This window comes from Anopheles cruzii, chromosome X, assembly GCF_943734635.1.
Source record: "Anopheles cruzii chromosome X, idAnoCruzAS_RS32_06, whole genome shotgun sequence".
Taxonomy (NCBI): Eukaryota; Metazoa; Arthropoda; class Insecta; order Diptera; family Culicidae; genus Anopheles; species Anopheles cruzii.
In genome coordinates, this window is record NC_069143.1 from 8,285,880 (window position 1) to 8,298,230 (window position 12,351).

The 12,351-nt window shown below is 49.0% G+C and overlaps 1 protein-coding gene across 1 annotated transcript in view; it reads right to left on the minus strand.

Annotated features, from left to right (window-relative positions):
- Nucleotides 1-7,685, minus strand: part of LOC128278954 (protein lap4) — a 47,218-nt gene extending 39,533 nt beyond the window's left edge. Inside the window, exon 1 of the mRNA XM_053017680.1 lies at nucleotides 7,524-7,685. Coding sequence (XP_052873640.1) covers nucleotides 7,524-7,685 — 162 coding nt within the window. The remainder of the gene's footprint in view (nucleotides 1-7,523) is intronic.
- Nucleotides 7,686-12,351: the final 4,666 nt, after the last annotated feature.

Here is a 12,351-nt window from a genome sequence, read left to right on the forward strand (position 1 = left end):
GTTGAAAATTGAATAAAGCCTCTGCAAGAGCTTCTCCCTCGTTCTGTATGAAGGGCCCAATACGATGACGAGATACAGTACTTGGTAACTATCATCGAGATAAGTCTGATCAACCTTTCACGCTGCAGCAGATTCTTGAGAGGATGACTAATTTCGAACGAGCCCCCTCTGGAGTGGAGACACCTCATGGACCATCTACTTCAACTCTATCCCGATCCTGACCTATGCTGATGATTGCTCATGACATAGCCATTATCGGTCAGGATCGGTTTTGCAATGTAGCTCCGGCAAAAATGGGGATTGAGCAAGCTGCGGACAACCGCGGTCTGCAGATAAACGAGAACAAGACCAAATTCATGGTGACATCACCATCAGCAGCCACTACCAGCAACATCCTCCCACAGGTAGCATCCATGGCCTGGGATAACCTACTTATGTTGGAGTCTTTATTGCAGGCTAAAACGGTTGCAATGCTTTGGTGCAATATTTTTGAAATTCTGCCATTTCATAAGCCGAGATACAAATTGATATCCTATAAATGTAGCGTTCATCTTTAATTCTGGCTTTGCATGTTAAATATCAAAACACAAATAACGTTTTCAGTGCTCAGGATAAATTAATTACAGTTCCTATAATACCGACCAAAACGAAGGAATTAGATGTGAAAGACGGAACACTTGAAACTTAAAACTACCAATCAAAATCAAACCAAACTAAGTGTGTCGATGACTAATTGAAGTGCCAGATGTCACAGATGTGGCTACGCTGCGCTTCGCCGAACGGTAGGCGTGTGTTAACGACCATCTGAATTTTCGTCGTAAACCCGATTGATGCACTTGCACGTGCAGCGCCCACATCCCTTCTGCTTACGCCCCACTCAGACTGAGACTCAGACCCCACTCAGAGCCCACTGTGTGGCAATAATGGGCCCCCTTCCTGGTAATTCGGTTGCGGTACGCGTAATGATTCATAATACACGGAAGGATCTGCTTTCTTCAAATCGCGCATAAACACCTCCGTATTGCTTTTATTTCTTTCCCGAATCGGAACACCATAGGACAATTTTTCCCACCAACCGAAGCAACCCAACCCAAACAGCCAACAGCGGCGAAGCGAAATATGAGTATGAGAATTATACATATTTGTAAAGCGTGGGTAATGTATGATTTGTTTTTTCATTTGGTTACGAAAAAACGGCTTAACTTAACGGGACTACCCTGTACTTATCAGTTAGAGCGGTCTTGTGGCTCGGTACTCTTGGATGGGGGTTAGTTATTCGCTCGCACCATAAAATCGGCACCGCATTAAATACCGCAAACTCAAAGATTACTACAAGGCTATGAGGCTCAAGATACTCTGTCGCAATTTGGATCCCTACCCTTTTGTGTGTGACCAGCAGACGCAAAATGTAACAACCGCTAACTCAATGACAATCGCAGCAACTCACATAATGTGCTGGTTGCCAGTATGTGACCGTATGAATTTGCATCACAAATAATTTCACGGTTGAAAAGATTACTCCTACGTATGCTCGTGTGGGCAATACCAGGTGCTTTCGCCCCTTTTTTTTCCTCCCCAAGAACAAACACAGGAATAGCCAAAATGGTTCGTTTGACAATCCTCACCGACATATGGCCCGAATATGATCTTTCAATATAACGCCGACTGAAAGTTGAAATTAAATAAAACAAGTTGTGTGTGTAGGCATCCATCAACGCAATTCTTTTCTTGATTAGACCACCAGATCTAATCTAATTCTTTGTAAAGTGACACAGTGACACAAATCGTTCTGTCCATCATGAGGCAAAGTTTTTGATAAAAAGTCAAACAATATAAAACAAATTGATCATTTAAAAATAGGAAGTTGGCAAAAAATAGTAAGTAAATAGTTAGCTCTACAGTAAGTTGGCATCATCAACAATCCCACGTCGCACAAACTTATCCGGGCGATCCTGTAAAACATACCCTGAGCCCTGAGTGAGAGGTATTGTGTAGTCGTTGGACGTACGCACAGTGGAAATGACTTTTTACTACATTTGTCCTCAGCGCCACAAATCGTTATGATTTTGCTATCGTTTCCTTATCCTTATCATACAAGTTACCAAAACGGAAATCCTCAACACCCTAATCAACGCACATAGCGGGCGGGGGTTCAGAGGGGAAAAAGTACAAGCATCACCATTGCACCATCGATCTTTTCCAGCGTTAACACGAACGTTAACCATTCGAAAATTGCCCACAAATATTCCGAACCGCAAATCAGGTGGAAAAGTCTGGAGCTCTGGACCAACGAACGAAACGAAATATATACTGAACTACTACCGCAAGGCCCGCGTGGCCCGCGTCCGTAGATCTGCCCCGCCGTCTGCGGCCTGCCTTATGTTTGTTTGTTTGTTCGTGCGAGATTTGGGCAAACATCATCATCGGTACACGCATCATCATCGGGTAAGAGTGTGTAGAACCAACAACAACGTGCGTTATGCCCGCTTAAAACGCTGCGCAGTTCCGTCGCACTGGTCGTCTATTGGTACCGCTCCGTCTGGTGGTTTGTATGTGTCCTTGCTCCGAAACACCCCTTAAGTCAGAGAGAAAGTAACAGCCACAGGACGGACGGACACGGAAAGGTTTTGATTTGAAAATTTAAATTTTCAAACCACCGAAAAGAACAAAAAGGTTTTCTTTTTTTTCTGGTGCACAATTTCTGTGCAGCGACCGTACCGCACATACACACACACACACACACCACCATCAGCAACATGATGGAGCGATTTTCCGCGCGCGCGGCCGTAACAAAGAAGTACTTTGAACTTTGTTTTTCCCTCGCGCCCTCGCCCACTGCAAATGTTTCCTCACCGTGCCGTGTGGCCCCCCCCCCCCCCCCGCACACTACCACATCTGCGCATACCCACACAAAAATCCCTACATACACGCGGGGCGCGTGGCCATTTTTGGGTGCGGGAGAGTTTTCTTTCATTTCAGTCAAGTCGGTTCAGCTGAAGGGAAAAGGGTTCAAGGGTGGCGTGTGTGTTGCCTCTCTTCGCAAACCCACCGATGCTACCGGTGAGGCGACAGTGGTCTTCCGGTGCTTCCAGCCTGAACAAAGAGGGGCGGTGGGGGCATCATCGGCCGCGGGGCACTCTATTAATAGAAACTTATTACTTTTTTTTTTGCTCCCTGTGCTCCGCTTCTTATCGTTTTGGCTGTCTTGCCCGCCCCGCCCGCGCTGTTGTGTAACATAAACCTCGCTCGCTGGCTATTATGGGGTGCCGGGGGGCGGAGGGACTCGCCCGTCCGGGCCTACTCCTCCTCAAACGAACGAGGAAGGCCTCCGAGAGCTCCGAGAACGCGGGGCGAAAAATAATTTACACAGATCCTCGTCCGAGCCGCTTAAACCCCCCACACCCCCCGCCGCCGCCTCCTCCTTCGCCACGCCACGACAGCCCAAAAGGTCCGCATGGTCCGCACATTCTATCGTTCCGGGAACGTCACATAATCCGCCCCGGTTAAGGAAAATGGTTTCACAGCCCAACGGTTCCCCGGAAACTCAACGGGGGGGGGGGGGGGGGGGCGCCAGCAGCATAGTGGGTCGGCGAAGGGGTTGGTTGGCTTATCGCTACGTTTCGCACCGAATAGTGCCTGAAGGTGTGTCGCTCCGCTCCGTAGCGACTACTTCCGGGTGCGAAGTACGGGAAGTCCGTCGGCGAGCGACACTTTATGGATTTTTAATTCGGCTCCGAGGGTGCTGGTGGGGCGGGGTTTTTCATTTATATACGGTGGGGGGTACCCAACCCCCGGGGGCCTCTAATCAGCTAGTGCGCGCGCGGCAGCGGGCCCATGGCAGGGTCAATGCCAGTAAATTCGCCGTGACCGCCCGCGGAAACTGTGGCAAATTGGGCAACAAGTGGCAAGAGTCAGGGCGCGATTCAACAAGTCGCGCGCCTCCCCCCCCCCCCCCCCCCCCCCCCACCGCCAAAACATCGGCATTTGCCGATGACGCGGCGCTGTATCGCCGATGGCTCCGCTCGTTCCGGATTCGACAACGATTCTGCTCCTCCTGCCTGGGCTAGGGCCGTGCTGTTCTTCGAATCTGCACACCGGGATCTCGAAATAGCGATAAAGGCGAGCACCGACCGACCACAATTGTTCATTCATGCCGGTTCCGCCCATGTATGCACCGTGAAGTAACGGCTTAATTCGTTCCACTTGCACTCCGGTTCGCGCGCTTACGGACGCAATTGCATGGCGAATGCAGTCAGCAATTCCTCAGCGCCGAGAGTGAGCACAACATACAGAGTAGAGGAAAGGGAAACCGTACCAACAGAAACACACTTTCGTTCGTTCGATCTCGATGAAAATTCAAAACATATCCGTATTTTGTAATCATGATTTTTTTACAAGCCATTCAGTATCGACGGGTCACTGTATTTTTTATAACGGAAAAAATCAAGCATCGTGCGGTGATTAAACGTTTCTATTTTTAGAAGGACTGAAAGCAACGGAAGTATAAACGCCCATAGGGGGCGAATGTTACAAGTGTATAAAGACTCTTCGCCTTCAATTGGACCATTAAAAGGGGGATTTCTGAGTTCAAAACGTGATCCTACTAGCCTTCAAGACGATCCATGTCCATGACAAAAAAAACAGACACAACACCTGAGATCGAAGAAAAATACAGGATATTATAATGGAAAATCGTCGCATAACTGAAAGGGAAGTTAGTACAAGGCCTAGCCAGCTCATTGAGCAGTATAAGCAACATTTTGATTGAAGTATTGGGTTTCAGAAAGCTGTGTGCAAAACGGAACAACGTGGAACCGGTTACAAGAGCATTTTGAAAATGGAAAAAAAATGCGGGAGGCCCAAAAAAAAAAATCATGCGTGGAATGCGGCTTTCATCAAACGATGACGTCATAACAGCTGCAGAAGCATATTTTGATGCCATTCCAGTTTCTCATCTCAGGGATGGAATTTCTAAATTGAAATCTCCTTGGAACGCGGTGTATTGATGTTCAGGAAGGTCGCACTGAATACTAAAGTGTATTTCAAACCATGAAAATATGTTGTTATAACGAGTGTTGACTGTGGCTTATGTGGAAGTCATTTTACTCCAAAGCACCGATGGACGTCGGGGGTTCAAAATGTTCTCAGACGGTCGAGAAGATGTGAACTCACGGAGAGCCAAGTTCGGTTGTGAACAGTTTTGCTTACAGTTTTCTTCGATTGCAGGTCATAAGGGATATTATTTAGGGAATATTAACGATGGCGCGAAGCCACCGTATTCCCCAGATCCTGGCCTCCTGTGACGTTTTCTCGTTCCGGAAACTGAAGAGGCCCACGAAAGGTATGACGCTACGTTACGATTTAGGAGATAAAGACAACATCGAAGGAGGAGCTGAACAAGTACACAAAACATGATTTTTTTCAGTGATTCGAGGATTGGAAAAACTCTGACACATGTACTTCTGATGAGGATTACGTTAAAGGGGACAATATTTTTTGTATAACACAAAAGTCGCAAAAATGGTTGAACAGACCCCACGTATGTCACATTTAACTGGCCTTATTTGTGGCCAATGTAAAAAGTAATACTGATTTGAAAGTAAGTAGAATATCGCACTACGGCGGGTGTGTACGGTAAGAATGCTGTTAATGGTGGAGATCGTCACCGTCACCGAAAAACGAATGATCGTCCAACGTGAAATGCGGACAACCTAGCGGAACAGTGGGTTCGATCCTCTGCCGCTGGAGACCCGTTCGAGAGAAGCCTTTGATTTACAAACTGCGCAACACGACGCACCACAGAGAACCGGGAACGAACCGGGAACGGACCGGGCGGGCTTGCGTCCGTGACGGACAAGCGAATTCGCCCTCATTCGTCCATTATTATGCGCAGAAAAAACGACCGACTCTCTCTCTCTCTATCTCTTGTTCCAGAACCATCGCGGTCAGGTACACACAAACACAAACTATTGCCTTGCAAACGACGGCACGTCGTACCGGAGCACTTGGGCCATCGGGGACACTAGGTAGGTTAGGTGATTGCTCGCCAAGAAAATGGGTAGAGGAAAGACACACATAAAAGAAACAAAATGCAGTGAGAGAAAGATGAGGGCTAAGAAAGAAGAAAATTGGCTTCTTCACGGGCGTAGCATAACCAAGGTGCGTACGGTGCTTTGGGTGGACACTATCGGCACATAAATTTTGGGTAGCCCCGCGCGCGCATAGGAAAAACCAAAAGCAAGTACACGCCCGTGGGAGAATTTTAGAGCCATTTTTTGGTTCACATAGCAACGAATTTTGTTCTTCGTTTTTTTTTTTATGTCCCTTTGTTTACACCATGTTCCCAATACCCGTTGTGACCGGTGATGGGTACGGTGGTGTACCTTACTAGAAATCCAGGTGCCATTACATTTATGGTTAAGCATCTACGATTGAGTGCGAAACGAACGAACAAAAGTCCGCAAGACATACTGGGGTGGTGTACTAAGTTTTTACGTTCGATACCAGGAGGGCGCTAGCACGAGCCTTTTTTTTATTATATTGGTACACTCCTCATATGAACGTATGCTAAGTTTCATGTCAATCGGTCACTTAATTATTATTTTTACAAGCAATCTATATGTCGACGCGTTACGTGAATTATGGAAGGTTTAAAAGCAAAGGAAAATTATGAACGAATGTTGAAAGTGTATAAGGACTCTTCGCCGTCAATTAGAAAATAAAAAAGGGGGTTTCTGAGATTAAACGTGGTCGTACAAGCCTTCAAGACGATCCACGTCAAGGACGTAAAAAAACAGACACAACACGTGCAATCGAAGAAAAAATACAGGATATCGTATTTGAAAATCCTTTAATCACTGAAAGAGATTTAGTAGAAGGCCTAGCCATCTCATTGAGCAGTAGAACCAATATTTTTATTGTAGTATTGGATTTCAAAAAGCTGTGTGCAAAATGGGTACCGCATTTGCTAAAAATAGTACAAAAACGCATTCGAGCGCAATTTTCACGGCAACATTTAGAGCTTTTTCGAAAGGATAAAGTGCGGATTTTGTGCATTGAATCATCACTGTGGATGAGAATTGGGTCTATCACTATTAAACCTAAATGAATCAAAACAAGTGGCTAAAGAGTGGTGTGAACCTGGTTCTTCGGGTCCGAAACGGGTTCGTGTCGAGAAATTGCCCAAAAAGGTGTTAGCATCAGTTTTGTGGGATGCGAATGAATTCGCGATCTCGTTCCATCAAATGATGACGTCATAACATCTGCGGAGACGTATTTTAAAGGCGAATAAAGTGTGTTTTGAACCATAAAAATGTGTCCTTGTTATCGAACGACAAAACTTGGTATACACCCTAGTATCTTCCGACTCAATCGCAATTCGCAATCATCGTGCGTTCCAGGAGAGCTAGATAGTGACCGCGGGCGCACGTAAGTCAGTGACGCCGCCGTCCTGCTACATGTGCCAAGCTGCAATGATCGGGCAGAAGGAATGTATGATGCCACCCCTGCCCCAGGGTACCTACCTTTGGCAGATCGCGGATATGGTTCGCGTCCAGCAGCAGCTCCTCGAGGCTGTTCGAATAGCGGAAGATCTCCTCCGGCACGTTCGGCAACGACGAGTGCCGGTTGTCGACGTACTCGATCTGTCGGTTGCATCCCTTGAAGATGGGTATGTACTTGAACATCCTGACCGATCGGGAGGGGGGCCGGTCGCGGTGGACAGCCCAGCGCAGAATGCCCGGCAAACCGGAGCCAGGAAGCGGCGTTCGGTCGCCTGTGCCGGTGGTGCCTGTTCCGTCGGTGGTTGCCGGCGCCGGATTTGCGATGGCCGATTGCGGCCAACACCCACGAGCCCACCACCGGTGTTGTGCCGCCGTTTGATGTCCTTTTTTGTGGGTGATCGACTAGAGACGCTCTCAAACGCACGCAGAGCCACCCGCGCAGCACTAAATTCACTAAACCGCCACTATTCTAAAATCGCGTTAGCCCTACTAGATGGCAGCGACCATCTTTAGCATCGTGTTCGTTGGGCGAAGCTACATACGATCGAAAAATCACCACACACCACCTTCCACTCAAATGCCGGCGCCGCTAATTGATTCGGGGCGGCGAGTCTTCTGTTCGGGGATCAGCCGGACCGATTAGATACCTGAGAGAGAGGGGGGCGGGACGGCACGTCGCCAAGACACGGCGTGTGTGTGTGTGTGTGCGCCTAAGGACTAAAATGCAGCGAGCGGGTTGTGTAAAAATCTGCAACACAATACAAAAATGTCACAACCGTTAGGGTCGGGGGGAACTAGGCTCGCGGAGGACTCGGCTCCCGCGTGCGTTGTGTGTGTGTGTTGATGTTGGTTGATTGGTGGTGCTAGGGAAATCCCGTCCCGTCACTACCGAGGGCTTTTGTTGCATTTTCCACCCCAGAAAAAAGAGGACCATGGAGCTGGAATCTATAGGGTGAGCCAAGGAAGCTGTATTTGTTCATTTGGTTATAAAACCGAAACGGCTGAATATTTTTCGATGCTTAAAGATTTATTTGAAAAGTCGATTCTTCAAATTTATGTACAAAATAAAAATTCGGTTGTAGAAAATTGGAAAATATGAAAAATTTATTTCCAAAGTCCAAGTCGTCAACTAATTCGCCAAAAGCACATTTCGCTGAAGCTCATTTCCACCTCGGTGGCTATGTTATTAAGCAGTGTTGTGGTTCGGAAAACTCACACATCGTGCAGGAGAAGCCAATGCACCCCCAACAAGTGACTGTTTGGTGCCGATTTTGGTTAATTGGTTCTTCGGTCGATTCGATTCGACAATCGATTTATTTTCTTTTTTTAATCTTAGAAGAACGGACCGGGCCATATTTATAATCGATATTTATGTTATACGAACAATATCAGCAACTATTGACGACCTCAACACCCCAAATTCAAGTTGCTATTGCCGAAATTGGACCAGATACAAACGGAAAATGTTCTCAAAAATGTGAGTCGAGCTAATACTCTCTGTCAACTTTCTATAGCTACACTTTGAGTTTTGCTTCCGAGAGTAGTTTTCATAACGAATTTTGCAAGTGAGTTACTTCAATATGCCAAAAGGAAGTGTTCTAAGTGAAAAGAAAAAGGATTGATAAAGGCATACAGGCTGGAGGGTGTTGCTATTCGAGAAATGGCTCGAAGAATAAAGAGATCCAATAAAGGGATCGTGTAATTAGTTAAAGGAGTGTAGGTCAGCCGTTACGCCAGCCGTACCGTGGACACATTTGACCAAAATTGTTTTACATAAAATAAATTTAAAAATCAACCATTAAAAACTAAAAGTTCAAGCATCGTTCAAGCACTTAAGCCGTTTCTGTTTTATAGCCAAAAACTGGAACAGTGCAGCTTAGGAAGCTCACCCTTTAGTTCGGGAAAAAAACTCCGGGAGCTCTCCGGGTTTGGAGCAGAGCGGGGTTCGGGTGTGTTACAACAAAGTTGTTTACTGGCGCGCACACACCCACGTACACGCACACGAAGCCAACCACCGAACGGATGGTGCCGAGCTAGGAAGCTAGACTACCGGAGGACGACCAGGAATGTCACTCGGAACTGTGTACCCGGTGTCGAAGGAACCCTGCGTCCCGCCCCGTCACCCGGTAGATCACCACGCCGCCGCCGCCGGCGCCGTCGTCGTATCGGTTGATTGAAGGTTCGAAGGACCTGTCTCGGTTGATTGTCGGTCGGTTGAAAGTTGCTTGATGTTGTGCGGGTGTGTGTGTGTGTGAGGTTTGTTTTACTGTTTCGCTGGACGCCTGGAGGACTGTACCGGATTGATTGTTGCAATACATCAACCACACACACACACACACACACACACACATCCGTACGTTCGATCGCAGCTTAGTCGGCTCTATGGTAACGACCCCCCGAAAAACACAGTTTGAAACGGCGAAGCGAAGCGAAGCATGAATCAACACAACCCACGCCCGGCACGTTCCAGCGGTGTGTCCGGTGGGGTCCGGTGGGGTCCGATGAGTAATTCTGGGGGGGGGGGGGGGGTGGGGGGGGTGTTGGTCAAGCCACGGCCTCTGGTGGCCATTTTTCGCCCGATCTGACGGGGCCCACACTTCTGCACCATTCTCGAGAGCCGGAGAGAGCGAGAGAGAGAGAGTGATAGGGGCGCGTTACCAGGGGCACCGCGCTTGCATGTGTGGGTGTCCATGGACCGCGTGCGTGCGTGCGTGCGTGCGTTGGCATTCCAGAAAGTGTCTGTGTCTGTCTGTCTCTGTGCCCAGAGGTCAGTGCTTCCTCCCCGGCGGGCGGGGGGATGAGCGAGACGGGTGCGTGTCACTCACGGTCGGTCAGTCGTCGTCCGAAAGAACGCGACGGGTTCGAAAGAAGCCCTCACCAGCGCCAAATCAGTACCGTCGGGGCGCATCCGGTTCGATCCCGTTCCCAACCCTCACTGCGACTGACAGAGAGAGAGAGAGAAAAAAAAAGAGCGTTTGTGTGTGTGAGCGAAAAGGGTTAGAAGGCAGAGGGTAGATAAAAGAATGAGACGATCACACGGCCCGCGCTGCAACCTCCTCCTCCAGCGCGCGCGCTGGTGGAATGCACGGACCGCGGACCCGTTGCCACGGCCTCAAAGGTGACGGCGCGGACAAGCGTGCCGCACACACCAGCGTACACGTACACGAGCGTGCTGTTGTGGTGGTGTTGGTGTTTCGAGCTGATTGTCGCTCAATGGAGTCACACACAGCAACCACCGAACTGGAGCGAGTGCCGCGCCGCTGATGCATCGCGAATGCACCCCGTCCTCCTCGGGGTCCTCGGTCAACAAGCGTGTGAAGGGGGGAATGGTGCGGTGCGGTGGACCGAGCAACAAAAAAAACGCTTCTGCTACAAGCCCCCGCCATCAATGGAGCCTCGGCACACACACCCGCCGCCGCCGGTAGCGCCGTTGAAAACGTGGGTCAATGAGAGTGAGAAGTGAGAAGTGATTCGCCCTGTTCACGCTGGTGAGTCGAGTGCCGCCGCCGTCCACAATTAATAAGCCGTAACAATTGCCGTGACACTTGGGCCATTGTTTTTTCTTCTTCTTCTTTTTGCAGAATTGTTGCTTGGTAAATACAAACGCGCGCGCACACACACACACACACACACACGCACGCACGCACACATCTTCCAGGCGCGTATGATGGGTCGATTCTCGTACGCACTCACTTTGCCCCACGCACAATTCCTACGGGAAGCGTTTCTCGCTCTCGCGGTATGTCACTCGCCACTGGCCGCGTACCTGACTCCGACTCTGACTCTGACTGGTGAAAGAATCTTACGGCCAAACTCGGCCACCGTGTCGCTGACCGCCGTGTGAATGGGGCACCGCGGATCTACCGTTCCGCGGCTACGGCCACAGCAAAGCGGAAATGCTACACATAACACGCCCGCGCGCGTACCGAATAGGAGCCAAGCGACCCGCCGCGGAGCGTTTACCTGCGGGCGGTGCAGCGACTTTCGGTGGCAGAAAGCTACCCCCTTGTTCGACGAGGATAGTCGACTGTTAGTGTTACCAATGAAACGACAAGTAACTTAACGGAACCACTTCACTTCATTTCAGTTCACACACAACTTACGCCATTCACCGGAAACCGAAACTAAAACCGATACACACACCTACCATTGGCAACGCGAGACAATCAACTGAGAAGAATGAAAATGGCAACTTCGTCGCTCTCGGGAGCGGAGCGGCTAGCTGTCTCGCAGTGGAATGGAATAGGGATAGGGTTAATATGGTGCGCATTGCTTCGCACTTACCGTGCCCCGGGCACGGTACGCACACTTGCCGTCTCGGTCGCACCGAAATCGCGGCCGTTTGAAGCCGTGTCGCCGTGCCGTGTTTAAAGGCGTGTGTGCTCGAAGAGGTAGCTTTAGCGGGGGGCTTCATCTCGGTTTTAGCGCGATTACGTAGACACCGATTATAGATGAACCGCAGCAGCTTGATGTGCAACTTTAGCTTTCGTACGGCGGTCGGCGAAAAAAGCATTTATTTCAACGATGCTACGAGTCACGCTTCGATTCGAGCAGTCGTCGGACCGGTTAGTTGCGCGTTTCACGGAGGCGCGGCGCTAGTAGTAGGCGAAGAGAAAGTCCAGCGCGATGATAAAAAGACGGTTCTATTAGCAGCCGGTGCGTCATGCCTGAATAAAGTCGCGAGCGATACCTTCCTGAGGGTCATGAAAAGGCGTATGGAAACGCATAAAGCTACACGAAGCGTAAAAGCAATTTGTAATGCTAAATCGTTTACGCTTTGTGTGGCAGGTTTAAAATATTAGGTTGGGGAAAAAGAAATCCATTATTTTTGGGTGAAATTCAAAACATT